General features: G+C 39.3%; 1 protein-coding gene and 1 non-coding gene across 2 annotated transcripts; both read left to right on the forward strand.

Annotated features, from left to right (window-relative positions):
* Window positions 1-1,397: 1,397 nt before the first annotated feature.
* On the forward strand, window positions 1,398-2,301 carry LOC130957979 (E3 ubiquitin ligase BIG BROTHER-related-like). The gene has a single exon (XM_057884849.1). It carries the CDS (start codon window positions 1,466-1,468, stop codon window positions 2,096-2,098), a length of 633 nt encoding a protein of 210 aa, XP_057740832.1. The 5' UTR covers window positions 1,398-1,465; the 3' UTR covers window positions 2,099-2,301.
* A 9,341-nt stretch (window positions 2,302-11,642) lies between these two features.
* On the forward strand, window positions 11,643-11,750 carry LOC130958673 (small nucleolar RNA R71). The gene has a single exon (XR_009077783.1). It is a non-coding gene; the product is annotated as a small nucleolar RNA R71 (small nucleolar RNA).
* Window positions 11,751-19,354: the final 7,604 nt, after the last annotated feature.

Here is a 19,354-nt window from a genome sequence, read left to right on the forward strand (position 1 = left end):
TAAATTAGGAAGGATTCACAAAACCATGCAATTTATATGAATAAGTGTGAAAATAGTTGACAAAATCTACTCAATTCAATTCAAAATAAACCATAAAATAGTAGTTTATCAGTGGCTGATTATGCAAACTCAGACAGTACTTGGAAGCTTAGCAATCTAAACCAAATTCTACCTAGTGAAGCTGTCGATATGATTAGATCAATTAAAGCACCCTAATGGGATTTAGGAGAGGATATGATTTGCAGCTACAAGAATTTTTTCTATTAAATCCACATATCTAGCAATACATCAATCCAACTCAAGTAGTGAGTTTTCTTTTGATAAAATATGGAAACTTAATTTTTCCCAACGTCTGAGAGCCTTCACTTGGCTTCTTTCTCAAAATGCCCTCCTAACTAATGAGAATAGAGCTAGAAAAAAACTTACTGAAGTAGCGGATTGCCTAAGACATCCAAATAACCTCGAGACCTTGCTCCATGTTATGCATGATTGCCCTTTCATCAGTAGAACTTGGAAGAGCTTGGTAAACAGGAATTCACAGCAATATTTCTTTCAGACAGATACCCAAACCTGGTTGAAAAAGAATTTGTGGAGTTCTCATAACAGAAATGGAACCAGCTGGCCCATTATTTTCATCACCACCTACAACCTAGCATGGAAAAGCAAAAATGAACTCATATTTCAAAACTCTCCCTCTAACCTTGATATATTACTTAATCAAGCTATTTACCTGGCCAAGAACTACGAGGATTGTCTCACTATTTCTAAAACTGGGGTTTCAACGCTGAGTACCAGTAGAGAAGATATGATTCGTGTGGCTAATCTAATTTAAATATACATTGATTTGTTTGAATTAAAATTCTATGTAATTTACACACATGGTTTATGCCAAATAGATTATTAATGTTGTTTAAATAATTAATGGTTAATTTAAAACAAAAAATGAAGTTAATAATTTTATTATAAATAATTATATGGTTGTCCAAATTTTAATTAAATTAATATTAATTATTATGATAATTAAATGTTTCAATAACCATAAAATATATCATCAAAGGTAACATATCTCTATAAAAAATGATTGGTTAGAATTTACCATTAAATTTTTACTTCTCGTATCAGATTTTGTAATTGAAATTAAAGAATGATGATAAATATTAATTCAGATGAGAAACCGCGCAGCAATTGGTCGCTGATATCTCGAATTTGGAGACAAGGCATATTGGTACTTATGGAGGACGTTTTGATATTACCTTGCAAGCAAGCTGTCCAAAAATTAAAGGAGCCAAAAAGCTTACCCACGCAAAAGGATTTCATTTACTTTATATGGAAGTTGTTTCTGTTCATCCCCAAATTAAAGATATATATTTACTTGAATGCAACAATCAATTTGTGATCTCTCCATATTCTAAACCATCTATCAATATTATTGTGTCAATTTAATTTGCATCTATTTTCTCTTTCAATGGAACGTGACGGTGGCCATAAACAAACTTCTCACAAAACTCCGTACACTCAGCTTGAACAGGTTAGCTCTGATTTCTTTCTAGCAATTGGCCTGCAAGAGCAAAACGCAACAATATTCACAGCGCTAGCAGCGACACTGGAAAGCGAAGGATCCTCCTCGTCGCTTGATAATGAGCAGGAAGACGATGATAACGCTGATTTCTTCACGAGCTATGAGTTTGAAACGGAGGACCTTCAGTTTCTTGAAAGCGAAGGAAGCAACTACGGTGATGACGAAGACATGGATGACTTTGACTTCGACGTGGACGAATTGACATACGAAGAGTTAATTGAGTTGGAAGACTTTATAGGGAAGCAGAAGAGAGGGTTATCAGCAAATGAGGTTTCTTCGTGCTTGCATTCCTACACCTTCGATTCTGTTAACGAGAGGAAAAACAGTGGAACCGATCGGTGCGTGATTTGCCAGATTGAGTATGAAGAAGGTGAAGCGTTGGTGGCACTTCGTTGCGGACATCCTTTCCACACGGATTGCATAAGCAAGTGGCTTCAAGTAAGAAAGGTTTGCCCAATATGTAGCAGTGAAATTTCGGCTCCCGAGATTGTCAATAAACAAGAACCCTTCATTGTTTAGTTACCGTTGTTTTAGACGATGGCGATGCTCATAAATTTGTACAATAAAAATTTGAATGATAACATATATAAATAAGGGAAAGTATGAGGAGTCAATGAGATATTTATACAATATGTACAATGGAGGTTTATAGAGTATTAGAGATATAATTATTAGTGTTACATTTTCCCATCAGCTGAAGCTTTTGGGATGAGTGGTATCATGACATGGTATTAAAGCACTAGATCCGAAAGGTCAAAAGTTCGATCCTTGGTGAACCCAAAAATTAAACTAATTTTTCGAAAAGATGTTTATTATCCTTTGTACTCGGATGGTTATTCTAAATAGTATAGGGGATGTTCATTTCATAACTCAATAGCCATTGTACACATTGTACAAATAGTCCATTGTCTCCCTAGCGGGATCCTCATAAAGATAAATTTTATCCGACCAAGTTAAGTTCTAAAATGATCTCTGAAATTAGCGTCGTGCATTAAAATTATTTTTGAAATTCTAATTGTATTGATTAGGTCTCTGAAATTGACAAAAAGTGCATCATGTTAGTCTTTGACCAATTTTTTATTAACAACGTGATGATATGACACTACAAGAAAAAATGCCTGTCAGCACACTTTTTTCTTACCACACTTTTAAAGCGTGCCCAAAAGTGGTCTATGGCCACGCTTTTGCGAGGGTCGCAACTGAATTGGGATTTGGCCACACTTTTTTTGGTCACGCTTTAGGAAAATCGGCACGCTTTTACAAGGGTGCCCACTTATTTGAAATTTGGCCACGCTTTCTTATTGCCATGCTTGAAAAGCATGCCCACAGAGAGAAATCGGCACGCTTTTACGAGGGTGCCACTGATTTGATATTTAGCTACGCTTTTTTTTGCTATGCTTAAAAAGCGTGCCATAGAAGAAAATCGGCATGCATGAAAAGCGTGGCTATCCTGTGTTTAATTAGGCACAGTACAAAAACGTGCCGATAGAATTCCCTCTCCTAAAATTTAATTTCCCACTTATTTTTTTCCACACTTAACTTTTTTTTTCTAAGTTTTCAATTTTAACCCTAAAAGTGATAAACTAGTTTTACATTATTACCAAATTCACTTTTAACCCTAAAATTCACTTTTAAACCCTAAACCACGCCGTCATCTTCCTATTCTCTTTCTAACCCTGCTTTCGTACGTCGTTCATCGTCATCTTCATCGCACCCAACCTTCATCGCCTTCATCGTCATCTTCATCACTGCCCTTCATCGCACCTATCCTTCATCTCCTTCATCGCACCCAGCCTTCATCACCTTCATCGTCATCTTCATCATTCATTACTGTGGTCTTCCTCGAGCTTGTCGTCGCCATCACCGTCAGTAGTCGTTGTCTTCCTCGATGCTGCTTTGAAAGGGTTTTGAATGTCTTTTCCTTGAAAGGTTCAGAAAATCCTAACCTCCATCACGCCACCATCTATCTCACGGTCGCCACCCTTCACGCTCAAGATCGTAACCAGGTTTGTCGTTATGTTAGCTAGCTGGTGCACGAAATTGTGATCATCAATGGCGCCATCAACATGGTACGCTCATTGCAATCTCAACTCTTTATCACAACTCCGCACAACTAACCAGCAAGTGCACTGGGTCGTCCAAGTAATAAACCTTACGCGAGTAAGGGTCGATCCCACGGAGATTGTTGGTATGAAGCAAGCTATGGTCACCTTGTAAATCTTAGTCAGGCAGACTCAGATGGTTATAGATGAAATATGAATAAAAGATAAAGATAGAAATACTTATGCAATTCATTGGTAAGAACTTCAGATAAGCGAATGGAGATGCTTTGTCCCTTCAGTCTCTCTGCTTTCCTACTGTCTTCATCCAATCCTTCTTACTCCTTTCCATGGCAAGCTTATGCAAGGGTTTCACCGTTGTCAGTGGCTACCTCCCATCCTCTCAGTGGAAATGTTCAACGCACCCTGTCACGGCACGGCTATCCAGCTGTCGGTTCTCGATCATGTCGGAATAGAATCGAGTGATTCTTTTGCGTCTGTCACTAACGCCCCACAATCGCGAGTTTGAAGCACGTCACAGTCATTCAATCATTGAATCCTACTCAGAATACCACAGACAAGGTTAGACCTTCCGGATTCTCTTGAATGCCGCCATCAGTTCTGGCCTATACCACGAAGACTCTGATCTCACGGAATGGCTGGCTCGGTTGTCAGGCGAGCGCTCGGTTGTCAGGCGATCAACCATGCGTCGTGTATCAGGAATCCAAGAGATAAACATTAGAGCCTTGTTTGCTTGTAGAACAGAAGTGGTTGTCAATCACTTGTTCATAAGTGAGAATGATGATGAGCGTCACATAATCATCACATTCATCAAGTTCTTGTGTGCGAATGAATATCTTGGAATAAGAACAAGCTGAATTGAATAGAAGAACAATAGTAATTGCATTAATACTCGAGGTACAGCAGAGCTCCACACCTTAATCTATGGTGTGTAGAAACTCCACCATTGAAGATACATAAGAACAAAAGTGATCATTGGCTTCGGTCCCAGAGAGGGAACTAGAAAAACCAAGATGAAAATACAATAGTAAAAGGTCCTATTTATAGGGAACTAGTAGCTTAAGGTTTACAAAGATGAGTAAATGACATAAAAATCCACTTCCGGGCCCACTTGGTGTGTGCTTGGGCTGAGCATTGAAGCATTTTCGTGTAGAGACTCTTCTTGGAGTTAAACGCCAGCTTTTGGGCGTTTAACTCCCACTTTGGTGCCAGTTCCGGCGTTTAACGCTGGGAATTCTGAAGGTGACTTTGAACGCCGGTTTGGGCCATAAAATCTTGGGCAAAGTATGGACTATCATATATTGCTGGAAAGCCCAGGATGTCTACTTTCCAACGCCGTTGAAAGCGCGCCAATTGGGCTTCTACAGCTCCAGAAAATCCACTTCGAGTGCAGGGAGGTCAGAATCCAACAGCATCTGCAGTCTTTTTCAGTCTCTGAATCAGATTTTTGCTCAGGTCCCTCAATTTCAGCCAGAAAATACCTGAAATCACAGAAAAACACACAAACTCATAGTAAAGTCCAGAAAAGTGAATTTTAACTAAAAACTAATAAAAATATACTAAAAACTAACTAAATCCTACAAGAAACATACTAAAAACAATGCCAAAAAGCGTACAAATTATCCGCTCATCACAACACCAAACTTAAATTGTTGCTTGTCCTCAAGCAACTGAAAATCAAATAAGATAAAAAGAAGAGAATATGCAATGAATTCCAAAAACATCTATGAAGATCAGTATTAATTAGATGAGCGGGGCTTTTAGCTTTTTGCCTCTGAACAGTTTTGGCATCTCACTCTATCCTTTGAAATTCAGAATGATTGGCTTCTTTAGGAACTCAGAATCCGGATAGTGTTATTGATTCTCCTAGTTGAGTATGATGATTCTTGAACACAACTACTTTATGAGTCTTGGCTGTGGCCCAAAGCACTCTGTCTTCCAGTATTACCACCGGATACATACATGCCACAGACACATAATTGGGTGAACCTTTTTAGATTGTGACTCAGCTTTGCTAGAGTCCCCAATTAGAGGTGTCCAGGGTTCTTAAGCACACTCTTTTTGCCTTGGATCACAACTTTATTTCTTTCTTTTTTTCTTTCTTTTTCTCTTTCTCTTTTTTTTTTCGTTTTTCTCCTTCTTTTTTTTTGTATTCACTGCTTTTTCTTGCTTCAAGAATCATTTTTATGATTTTTCAGATCCTCAGTAACATGTCTCCTTTTTCATCATTCTTTCAAGAGCCAACATTCATGAACCACAAATTCAAAAGACATATGCACTGTTTAAGCATACATTCAAAAAACAAAAGTGTTGCCACCACATCAAAATAATTAATCTGTTATAAAATTCAAAATTCATGCAATTCTACTCTTTTTCAATTAAGAACATTGTTTATTTAAGAAAGGTGATGGATTCATAGGACATTCATAACTTTAAGGCATAGACACTAAGACACTAATGATCATAAGACACAAACATGGATAAACATAAGTATGAAAATTCGAAAAACAAGAAAATAAAGAACAAGGAGATTAAAGAACGGGTCCACCTCAGTGATGGCGGCTTGTTCTTCCTCTTGAAGATCTTATGGAGTGCTTGAGCTCCTCAATGTCTCTTCCTTGTTTTTGTTGCTCCTCTCTCATGATTCTTTGATCTTCTCTAATTTCATGGAGGAGGATGGAATGTTCTTGGTGCTCCACCCTTAGTTGTCCTATGTTGGAACTCAATTCTCCTAGGGAGGTGTTAATTTGCTCCCAATAGTCTTGTGGAGGAAAGTGCATCCCTTGAGGCATCTCAGGGATCTCATGATGAGAGGGGTCTCTTGTTTGCTCCATCCTTTTCTTAGTGATGGGCTTGTCCTCATCAATGAGGATGTCTCCTTCTATGTCAACTCCTACTGAATAACAAAGGTGACAAATGAGATGAGGAAAGGCTAACCTTGCTAAGGTAGAGGACTTGTCCGCTACCTTATAGAGTTCTTGGGCTATAACCTCATGAACTTCTACTTCTTCTCCAATCATGATGCTATGGATCATGATGGCCCGGTCTAGAGTAACTTCAGACCGGTTGCTAGTGGGAATGATTGAGCGTTGGATAAACTCCAACCATCCTCTAGCCACGGGCTTGAGGTCATGCCTTCTTAATTGAACCGGCTTCCCTCTTGAATCTCTCTTCCATTGGGCGCCCTCTTCACAAATGTCAGTGAGAACTTGGTCCAACCTTTGATCAAAGTTGACCCTTCTTATGTAAGGATGTTCATCTCCTTGCATCATGGGCAAGTTGAATGCCAACCTCACATTTTCCGGACTAAAATCTAAGTATTTCCCCCGAACCATTGTAAGCCAATTCTTTGGGTTCGGGTTCACACTTTGATCATGGCTCTTGGTGATCCATGCATTGGCATAGAACTCTTGAACCATTAAGATTCCGACTTGTTGAATGGGGTTGGTGAGAACTTCCCAACCTCTTCTTCGAATCTCATGTCGGATCTCCGGATATTCACTCTTTTTGAGTTTGAAAGGGACCTCGGGGATCACCTTCTTCAAGGCCACAACTTCATAGAAGTGGTCTTGATGCACCCTTGAGATGAATCTCTCCATCTCCCATGACTCGGAGGTGGAAGCTTTTGCCTTCCCTTTCCTCTTTCTAGAGGTTTCTCCGGCCTTGGATGCCATAAATGGTTATGGAAAAACAAAAAGCAATGCTTTTACCACACCAAACTTAAAAGGTTTGCTCGTCCTCGAGCAAAAGAAGAAAGAATAGAGGAGAAGAAGAAGAAAATAGAGGAGATGGAGGAGGCTGTGTGGTTCGGCCAAAGGGGGAAGAAGTAGTGTTTAGGGTGTGTGAAAATGAAGGAGTGAGGATGGGTTTATATAGGGGTGAGGGGAAAGGTAGGGTTCGGCCATTATGGGTGGGTTTGGGAGGGAAAGTGGTTTGAATTTTTAATGGTGAGGTAGGTGGGGTTTTATGAAGGATGGATGTGAGTGGTGAAGAGAAAGATGGGATTTGATAGGTGAAGGGTTTTTGGGGAAGAGTGGTTGAGGTGATTGGTGAATGGGTGAAGAAGAGAGAGGGTGGTGGGATTGGTGGGGATCCTGTGGGGTCCACAGATCCTGAGGTGTCAAGAAAAAGTCATCCCTGCACCAAATGGCATGCAAAAATGCGTTTTGAGCCAATTCTGGCGTTAAACGCCGGGCTGGTGCCCATTTCTGGCGTTTAACGCCAAGTGCTTGCCCTTTTTTGGCGTTTAACGCCAGTCTGGTGCCCCTTTCTGGCGTTAAACGCCCAGAATGGTGCCAGACTGGGCGTTAAACGCCCATCTGCTAGCCTTACTGGCGTTTAAACGCCAGTAGGTTCTTCCTCCAGGGTGTGCTGTTTTTCTTCCTGTTTTTCATTTTGTTTTTGCTTTTTCAATTGATTTTGTGACTTCTCATGATCATCAACCTAAAGAAAACATAAAATAACAAAGGAAAATAGATAAAATATAACATTGGGTTGCCTCCCAATAAGCGCTTCTTTAATGTCAGTCGCTTGACAGAGGGCTCTCATGGAGCCTCACAGATGCTCAGAGCAATGTTGGAACCTCCCAACACCAAACTTAGAGTTTGAATGTGGGGGTTCAACACCAAACTTAGAGTTTGGTTGTGGCCTCCCAACACCAAACTTAGAGTTTGACTGAGGGGGCTCTGTTTGACTCTGTTTTGAGAGAAGCTCTTCATGCTTCCTCTCCATAGTGACAGAGGGATATCCTTGAGCCTTAAACACAAGGGATTCCTCATTCACTTGAATGATCAGTTCACCTCTATCAACATCAATCACAGCCTTTGCTATGGCTAGGAAGGGTCTGCCAAGGATGATGGATTCATCCATGCACTTCCCAGTCTCTAGGACTATGAAATCAGTAGGGATGTAATGGTCTTCAACTTTTACCAGAACATTCTCTACAAGTCCATAGGCTTGTTGGTGCACGAAATTGCAATCACACTTTTGCAATCCGCACAACTAACCAGCAAGTGCACTGGGTCGTCCAAGTAATACCTTACGTGAGTAAGGGTCGATCCCACGGAGATTATTGGTTTGAAGCAATCGATGTTTATTTTATTATTCTTAATCTAAGAAATAAAATAAACCTTTAGTTGTTCAAACTCGAATAATCCCCGGCAATGGCGCCAAAAACTTGGTGCACGAAATTGCAATCACACTTTTGCAATCCGCACAACTAACCAGCAAGTGCACTGGGTCGTCCAAGTAATACCTTACGTGAGTAAGGGTCGATCCCACGGAGATTATTGGTTTGAAGCAATCGATGTTTATTTTATTATTCTTAGTCAGGATATTAATCAAAATTATCAGTTGGAATTATTAGATTGGAAAAATAAAAGAGAATAATAGCGTTACTTGTTGTGCAGTAATGAGAAATATGTTGGAGTTTTGGAGATGCTTTGTCCTCTGACTTCAACTCTTCCTTGAAATCCTTCAACACACGCAAGGTCCTTCCATGGCAAGCTCTATGTAGGGTGTCACCGTTGTCAATGGCTACTTCCCATCCTCTCAGTGAAAACGTTCCTATGCTCTGTCACAGCACGGCTAATCATCTGTCGGTTCTCAATCAGGTTGGAATAGAATCCATTGATTCTTTTGCGTCTGTCACTAACGCCCAGCCTTCAGGAGTTTGAAGCTCGTCACAGTCATTCAATCCCAGAATCCTACTCGGAATACCACAGACAAGGTTTAGACTTTCCGGATTCTCATGAATGCTGCCATCAATCTGGCTTATACCACAAAGATTCTGGTTAAGGAATCTAAGAGATACTCATTCAATCTGATGTAGAACGGAGGTGGTTGTCAGGCACACGTTCATGGATTGAGGAAGGTGATGAGTGTCACGGATCATCACCTTCTCCATAATTAAGCACGAATGAACATCTTAGATAAGAACAAGCGTGTTTGAATAGAAAACAAAGGAATTGTATTAAATCATCGAGACGCTGCAGAGCTCCTCACCCCCAACAATGGAGTTTAGAGACTCATGCCGTCAAAAAGTATGTAATTCAGATATGAAAATGTCATGAGGTACAAGATAAGTCTCTAAAAGTTGTTTAAATAGTAAACTAGTAACCTAGGTTTACAGAATATGAGTAAACTAAGATAATTGGTGCAGAAATCCACTTCTGGGGCCCACTTGGTGTGTGCTGGGGCTGAGACTAGAGCTATCCATGAGTAGAGGCTTTTCTTGGAGTTGAACTCCAAGTTATGACGTGTTTTGGGCGTTCAACTCCGGATCATGACGTTTTTCTGGCGTTTAACTCCAGACAACAGTATGTACTTGGCGTTCAACGCCAAGTTACGTCGTCTATCTTCGCGCAAAGTATGGACTATTATATATTGCTGGAAAGCCCTGGATGTCTACTTTCCAACGCCGTTGAGAGCGCGCCAATTGGACTCCTGTAGCTCCAGAAAATCCATTTCGAGTGCAGGGAAGTCAGGATCCAACAGCATCAGCAGTCCTTTTTCAGCCTAAGTCAGATTTTTGCTCAGCTCCCTCAATTTCAGCCAGAAAATACCTGAAATCACAGAAAAATACACAAACTCATAGTAAAGTCCAGAAATATGATTTTTTCCTAAAAACTAATAATATTTAACTAAAAACCAATTAAAACATGCTAAAATCTACATGAAATTACCCCCAAAAAGCGTATAAAATATCCGCTCATCACTTGTTTCTTTGAATTGTCTGCCATCTCTAGTGAGATTCTTGCAGCTTGTACCTCAGAGATCCCTAGCTTCTTCATTATAGAGAGAGGCATGAGGTTTACACTTGACCCTAGGTCACACAAGGCCTTCTTGAAGGTCATGGTGCCTATGGCGCAAGGTATTGAGAACTTTCCAGGATCTTGTCTCTTTTGAGGTAATTTCTGCCTAGACAAGTCATCCAGTTCTTTGGTGAGCAAAGGAGGTTTGTTCTCCCAAGTCTCATTTCCAAATAACTTGTTATTTAGCTTCATGATTGCTCCAAGGTATTTAGCAACTTGCTCTTTAGTGACATACTCATCCTCTTCAGAGGAAGAATACTCATCAGAGCTCATGAATGGCAGAAGTAGATTCATTGGAATCTCTATGGTCTCATTTTGAGCCTCAGATTCCCATGGTTCCTCATTAGGGAACTCATTGGAGGTCAGTGCACGCCCATTGAGGTCTTCCTTAGTGGCGTTCACTGCCTCTTCATCCTCTCCAAGTTCGGCCATATTGATTGCCTTGCACTCTCCTTTTGGATTTTCTTCTGTATTGCTTGGAAGAGTACTAGGAGGGAGTTCAGTAATTTTCTTACTCAGCTGTCCCACTTGTGCCTCTAAATTCCTAATGGAGGACCTTGTTTCAGTTATGAAACTTTGAGTGATTTTGATTAGATCAGAGACCATGGTTGCTAAGTCAGAGTGGTTCTGCTTAGAATTCTCTGTCTGTTGCTGAGAAGATGATGGAAAAGGCTTGCCATTACTAAACCTGTTTCTTCCACCATTATTGTTGTTGAAACCTTGTTGAGGTCTCTGTTGATCCTTCCATGAGAAATTTGGATGATTTCTCCATGAAGAATTATAGGTGTTTCCATAGGGTTCTCCCATGTAATTCACCTCTTCCATTGAAGGGTTCTCAGGATCATAGGCTTCTTCTTCAGATGAAGCATCCTTAGTACTGCTTGGTGCATTTTACATTCCAGACAGACTTTGAGAAATCAAATTGACTTGCTGAGTCAATATTTTGTTCTGAGCCAATATGGTATTCAGAGTATCAATCTCAAGAACTCCTTTCTTCTGACTTGTCCCATTGTTCACAGGATTCCTTTCAGAAGTGTACATGAATTGGTTATTTGCAACCATTTCAATTAGTTCTTGAGCTTCTGCAGGCGTCTTTTTTAGATGAAGAGATCCTCCAGCAGAGCTATCCAAAGACATCTTGGATAGTTCAGAGAGACCATCATAGAAAATACCTATGATGCTGCATTCAGAAAGCATGTCAGAAGGACATTTTCTGATCAATTGTTTGTATCTTTCCCAAGCTTCATAGAGGGATTCTCCTTCCTTCTGTCTGAAGGTTTGGACTTCCACTCTAAGCTTACTCAATTTTTGAGGTGGAAAGAACTTTGCCAAGAAGGCATTGACTAGCTTTTCCCAAGAGTTCAGGCTTTCTTTAGGTTGTGAGTCCAACCATGTCCTAGCTCTGTCTCTTACAGCAAAAGGGAATAGCATAAGTCTGTAGACCTCAGGGTCAACCCCATTAGTCTTGACAGTGTCACAAATTTGCAAGAATTTAGCCAAAAACTAATGAGGATCTTCCAATGGAAGTCCATGGAACTTGCAATTCTGTTGCATTAGAGAAACTAATTGAGGCTTAAGCTCAAAGTTGTTTGCTCCAATGGCAGGGATAGAGATGCTTCTCCTATAGAAGTCGGGAGTAGGTGCAGTAAAGTCACCCAGCACCTTCCTTGCATTGTTGGCATGGTTGTTGTTTTCGGCTGCCATGGGTTCTTCTTCTTTGAAGATTTCTGTCAGGTCCTCTATAGAGAATTGTGCCTTAGCTTCTCTTAGCTTTCGCTTCAAGGTCCTTTCAGGTTCAGGGTCAGCCTCAACAAGAATGTCTTTGTCTTTGTTCCTGCTCATATGAAAGAGAAGAGAACAAGAAAATGTGGAATCCTCTATGTCACAGTATAGAGATTTCTTGAGGTGTCAGAGGAACAAAAAAATAGAAGAAAGAGGTAGAAGAATTCGAACTTAGTGAGATAGAGTTCGAATTGTGCATTGAGGAGGAGTGATACTCCATAAATATAAGGATGTGAGAAGAAGGGAAGAGATTTTTCGAAAATTAATTAAAAAGATTTTAAAAACATTTTGAAAAATTTTGAAGAAGATATGATTGAAAACCTTTTTTTTTTGAAAAAGATGTGATTTGAAAGTTATGGTTTTTAAAAAGATGTGATTGAGAAGATATGATTTGAAAAACAATTTAAAAAGATTTGATTTAAAAAATTAATGACTTACCTAACAAGAAAAGATATGATTCAAACATTAAACCTCTCTCAGCAGAAAAGGCAACATACTTGAAATGTTCAATCAAATCATTAATTGTTAGCAAATATCTTTGAAAAAGGAAAGAAATTAATTTTGAAAAAGATTTGATTGAGAAGATATGATTTGAAAAAGATTTGATTTTGAAAAACTTTGAAAACTTGAAAAAAAAAATTTGCATTAAAAACAGAATCTTCCCTCTTGTGCCATCCTGGCGTTAAACGCCCAGAATGGTGCACATTCTGGCGTTTAACGCCCAATGCACTACCTTTTTGGGCGTTAAACGCCCAACCAGGCACCCTGGCTGGCGTTTAAACGCCAGTCTGTCCTTCTTCACTGGGCGTTTTGAACGCCCAACTTTTTCTGTGTAATTCCTCTGCTGCATGTTCTGAATCTTCAGTTCCCTGTACTATTGACTTGAAAATAGAACCAAGATCAAATAAACAATGCATGCAAGACACCAAACTTAAAATAAGACACTAAACTCAAACAAGAAACATAAAATATTTTTGGTTTTTACGATTTTGTAAAATTTTTTGGTTTTTTCGAAAATTAAGTGAAAAAGAAAATAAAGGTATCAAAATTCTTAATGAGAATTCCAGGAATCATGCAATGTTAGTCTAAAGCTTCAGTCTAAAGGAATTAGACATGAATAGCCAAGCTTCAGCAAGACATTGCATTCAAGAGCTAAATTGATGATAATCAATCAGCCTTGGTGATGATAAGAACATCACCTTGAAACACTAGAATTCATTCTTAAGAACTCTGAAAAATACCTAATCTAAGCAACAAGATGAACCGTCAGTTGTCCATACTCGAAACAATCCCCGGCAACGGCGCCAAAAACTTGGTGCACGAAATTGTGATCATCAATGGCGCCATCAACATGGTACGCTCATTGCAATCTCAACTCTTTATCACAACTCCGCACAACTAACCAGCAAGTGCACTGGGTCGTCCAAGTAATAAACCTTACGCGAGTAAAGGTCGATCCCACGGAGATTGTTGGTATGAAGCAAGCTATGGTCACCTTGTAAATCTTAGTCAGGCAGACTCAGATGGTTATAGATAAAATATGAATAAAAGATAAAGATAGAAATACTTATGCAATTCATTGGTAAGAACTTCAGATAAGCGAATGGAGATGCTTTGTCCCTTCCGTCTCTCTGCTTTCCTACTGTCTTCATCCAATCCTTCTTACTCCTTTCCATGGCAAGCTTATGCAAGGGTTTCACCGTTGTCAGTAGCTACCTCCCATCCTCTCAGTGGAAATGTTCAACGCACCCTGTCACGGCACGGCTATCCAGCTGTCGGTTCTCGATCATGTCGGAATAGAATCGAGTGATTCTTTTGCGTCTGTCACTAACGCCCCACAATCGCGAGTTTGAAGCACGTCACAGTCATTCAATCATTGAATCCTACTCAGAATACCACAGACAAGGTTAGACCTTCCGGATTCTCTTGAATGCCGCCATCAGTTCTGGCCTATACCACGAAGACTCTGATCTCACGGAATGGCTGGCTCGGTTGTCAGGCGAGCGCTCGGTTGTCAGGCGATCAACCATGCGTCGTGTATCAGGAATCCAAGAGATAAACATTAGAGACTTGTTTGCTTGTAGAACAGAAGTGGTTGTCAATCACTTGTTCATAAGTGAGAATGATGATGAGCGTCACATAATCATCACATTCATCAAGTTCTTGAGTGCGAATGAATATCTTGGAATAAGAACAAGCTGAATTGAATAGAAGAACAATAGTAATTGCATTAATACTCGAGGTACAGCAGAGCTCCACACCTTAATCTATGGTGTGTAGAAACTCTACCGTTGAAGATACATAAGAACAAAAGTGATCATTGGCTTCGGTCCCAGAGAGGGAACCAGAAAAACCAAGATGAAAATACAATAGTAAAAGGTCCTATTTATAGGGAACTAGTAGCTTAAGGTTTACAAAGATGAGTAAATGACATAAAAATCCACTTCCGGGCCCACTTGGTGTGTGCTTGGGCTGAGCATTGAAGCATTTTCGTGTAGAGACTCTTCTTGGAGTTAAACGCCAGCTTTTGTGCCAGTTTGGGCGTTTAACTCCCATTTTGGTGCCAGTTCCGGCGTTTAACGCTGGGAAATCTGAAGGTGACTTTGAACACCGGTTTGGGCCATCAAATCTTGGGCAAAGTATGGACTATCATATATTGCTGGAAAGCCCAGGATGTCTACTTTCCAACGCCATTGAGAGCGCGTCAATTGGATTTCTGTAGCTCCAGAAAATCCACTTCGAGTGCAGGGAGGTCAGAATCCAACAGCATCTGCAGTCCTTTTCAGTCTCTGAATCAGATTTTTGCTCAAGTCCCTCAATTTCAGCCAGAAAATACCTGAAATCACAGAAAAACACACAAACTCATAGTAAAGTCCAGAAAAGTGAATTTTAACTAAAAACTAATAAAAATATACTAAAAACTAACTAAATCCTACTAGAAACATACTAAAAACAATGCCAAAAGCGTACAAATTATCCGCTCATCACTAGCTCACCATTCCTCTTGCTATTTTGCTTGTCATCCTTCTCGCCGTTCTGCTCGCCTCTCTCTCGCGGTTCTGCTCGCCGTGCTGCTCGAAAGTTAGTGCTTAGTTGTACTCCATCTTCATTTTTTTAAATGCTCCATTTAGAAATCAATCAAGAAAATTGGATGATTATTGAATATTTTTTGCTGTTAACTTTTTATTGAATTGATTATTGATTACCTCTGGCTGTGCTGCTATTTTAATTTGTATCTTGTGGTTTTTTTTGCTTATGCTGTTTCTCAACCCTCGCACCCAACCCTTGTTCATCAATAATCTTTCTTTGAATTTCATCAGAACTTATGGCCAAAAGCAATTGTTCTACTTATAACGCCTCCACCAATTGATGAAGTTGCACGTCTTCAGTATGGTTTTTTTCCTCTTTCTTTCTATCCACCTATAGAATTTTGGAGATATTGATAGAGATTTAAAGTTGACGATTTGCAAAATATCTTTTGCAGATATCCATATACAGACAAATGGAGCTGCTGGCGAGTATGCTAGAGCATGCACTTCTGTGGCTGCAGAATGTGGAATCCCTGTGATTGATCTCTTGGACCAAATGCAGTAGTGCCCCGACTAAAAGAAAGAATATCTAAAGGTATAGCCTTTGCCTATCAGGAATTTGATCCATGCCGCTCTCATTCTCGATGTACATTACCTATGCTTCAAGCCCAAAGAGTGGTTTTTTGTAGGGTGTTGTATTACATAATGTCAAACTCTGTATAGGAAAATGGTATAAGGTCTATAAGGTGAGCATGCTTATAAATTGTCCATACATCAAAACCAAATTATCTCACAAATATTTTTTAGCAGAATTGGTCCTTGTCGCTAATATGCAATATTAGAAAATAGCAAAATAGCTATCATTTATTCCTTTTTATACTATTTTATACTATTTTAATAAAATTTTTGTAATTTATCTTTAATAAATCACTTGTCAAAGTAAAATATATATATAATGTAGGGACTTATAGGTTTAATTGTATTTGAATTAACTGCCATCTTCATTTTTGTTACAGCTTCTAATGATGTTTCATTAACAAGTTCAGGTCAATGCAGCTCTCATGGAGTTTCTAGCCGAGATAATTCAAGCAAAAGCAAATTGAGGGATCTCCTCGACGGCTCGGAATACATGATTAGCTTTGGGAGTAAGTTTGTCTTTTCTAGTTTGCTTTGTAGGAGAATGTCAGTTACTTGAAGGAATTATGTCACCATTGTTGCTTGCTTTTGTTTTTCTTTATAATTTTTTATTTTAAATCTAAAAGAAATATATGACAGCTTTATAATTAAACAAGTTAGCAGTTTCCTCCATTGGCCATCAATTTTTCCCTCTAAAATGAGAATGCTCTTTGTCTTTCATATGAACAGCCAAAAGAATGTGAAAAATAGCAAAGAAGTTTCAAAATCATTAGTGAAGAATGTCCTTTGATGTGGTAGCAGATAGTAGTAGACTAGTAATAATAATGGTATGTGATTTTCTTAAGTTTCAAAATCATTATGCTCTTTGTCTTTATTATTATATGAATGTACAGTTTCCTGATATTATATGTTGATATTAACTTTCATGATGCTTTTCTTAAGTGCTTGTGTTTGTAAGCTTATGAACGCAAAATTTGACATCACCCTTCAGTGTTTCTACTTTCTTTCTTAAATTAGGCTGATAAACCATTATTTTATGATTTATATTGTGTTTAATTGAGTGGTTTTATTAAGTCTTCACCCACTTATTCATATGATTTGCATATATTTACAATTCCATCCTATAATTATTCTATGATTGAAAACTTGCTTCCTAAAGATCTTTTAATTGTATATTTTTATTCTCCTTTATACCATTTGATGTCGTGATCTGTGTGTTAAGTGTTTCAGGCTTCATAGGGCAGGAATGGCTTAGAGAATGGAGAGGAGGCTTGCAAAAATGGAAGGAACACAAGAAATTGAGGAGATGACCAGTGAGAAGTGACGCGGGCGCATGGCTCACGCGACCGTGCGAAATGGAAGAAATCGCAGTGACGCGCTCGCGTGCCTGACGCGAACGCGTGGATTGGAAGCTGCACGAGTGACGCGAATGCGTGGACGACGCACACGTGTGGCACGGAAAACGCTGGATGACGCGAAAGCGTAGACGACGCGGTCGCGTGACGTGCGCGATCTGCAGAATTTGCAGAAAATGCTGGCGTGGATTCTGGGCCGCATTTTAACCCAGCTTTTGGCCCAAAAACGCAGATTAGAGGCAGGAAACATGCAGAGACTAAAGACAACTCTCATTCCACATATTTTCTAGTTTTAGTTTTTGGATCTAGAGAGAGAATTCTACCTCTTCCTCTAGGTTTTTTTTCTTTACATTCATAGTTTTAGGATTTGAAGATTTTGCTTTGGTTATTGAGAAGAGTTTACCTCCGGAACTGGTCATTCTAGTTTGTTTACTTACTTTTTACTTACTCTTTCATATCTTTAATCTGTCCAGAGTTACAATTGGATTATTTTTAGAGTTTATTAATACAAAGACTATTTTTATTTTTAATTGATCTCTTTGATTATTGTTTATCATGTCTCTTTTCATTTTTCCTCTTAATTTTGTGAAGTCTACATTTATGATAATGGAGTAGTTTCCCTACTTGATTGGGAGTTGATTAAAAGGAGAACCTTGAGTTGGAATACTCAAGAGTCCAATTGTAATTGGTTTGTTGTTGGTTGGCTTGTTAGTCACTAACTATAATCCTTTCCGAGGGAGAGGGTTAGGACTTGTGAATAGAAGTTGACTTTTAACTTGACTTTCCTTCATTCGTTGAGGGTTAACTAAGTAGAAACAACTACTAATTATTAATTGATCTTGAGAAAATTCCAACAAGGATAGAACTTCCAATTAATCTTCTCCCGGTCAAGATTTTTATTTAAATTACATAAATTCTCTGATTTAATTTCCTGTTTATCAAACTCAAAACCATTTTGGAAAACCTCTGATTAATAAAATAGCACATCTTTCTACAAATCGTTGGGAGACGACCTGAGACTCATACTCCTAGTATTTTAATTCTAATTTTGTGACAACTCATTTTCTAAATTGACAAGTGGATTTTTGCTGGTTAAGAGCTGTACTTGCAACACCATTTTTCTTAATAATTCTTAATTTGCCAATTTTTGCCACGTCAATTTTTGGCGCCGTTGCCAGGGAGTTGCAACAGATTACTAATTTTTTTATTGGAATTTATTTATTTGCATTTTCTTTTTATTTTGCTACTATGAGCTGCATGTTTCTTTCATTGAATGACGCATTCACTTCCTGATCCAAGCTTGCCAGTATTTGATCCTGAGATTGAAAGAGCTATTTCACGTATAAGGCAAGCTCGGCGTCGGTTAGTCCTCTCCGAGGACGAATCTGAAACGTCACTTAAGGAAGAAACAAGCTCCCTTTCTACTGATACAGTTGATTTACGTGCAGGTGACATGGCAGCACCTAGGAGATTTACTAGCCAGGAAGTTGGAGCCCCTGATTTTACACTACAACCGTATCAAGCACATCACCCAGCGGTGGCTGCAGATTTTGAACTAAAGACTGCACTACTCAACTTGATGCCTAAGTTTCATGGCTTACCTGCTCAAGAGCCTATCAAGCACCTTAGGGATTTCCAGGCAGCCTATTCTACTGTCAGGCATGATGGTGCAGATGAAACTTCTATTCTGTTAAAAGCCTTTCCGTTCTCTCTTGAGGGAAAGGCAAGAGAGTGGTACTACGCCCAACCTAGAGTGACTGTTGCTAAATGGGATACGCTTAAAAGGGAATTTTTGGAAAAATTCTTTCTAGCTGAAGTTACTGATAGATTGAGGAAGAAAATTTCCATGATTGTTCAAGGCGAATCCGAGACTCTCCACGAATATTGGGAGCGCTTCAACAATCTTCTGGAAGCATGTCCCCACCACATGATTGAGAAGTTAGTGTTGCTCGGCTACTTCACACAGGGCATGAAACCTCAAGATAAGGCCACATTGGAAGGTGCTAGCAATGGGTCTATGAAAAAGTACAAGACCACTGATGAAGCATGGCAATTGATCAACGACTTAGCTGAATCCACTAGGAATCACAAGCAGAGGCAA

This window comes from Arachis stenosperma, chromosome 10, assembly GCF_014773155.1.
Source record: "Arachis stenosperma cultivar V10309 chromosome 10, arast.V10309.gnm1.PFL2, whole genome shotgun sequence".
Taxonomy (NCBI): Eukaryota; Viridiplantae; Streptophyta; class Magnoliopsida; order Fabales; family Fabaceae; genus Arachis; species Arachis stenosperma.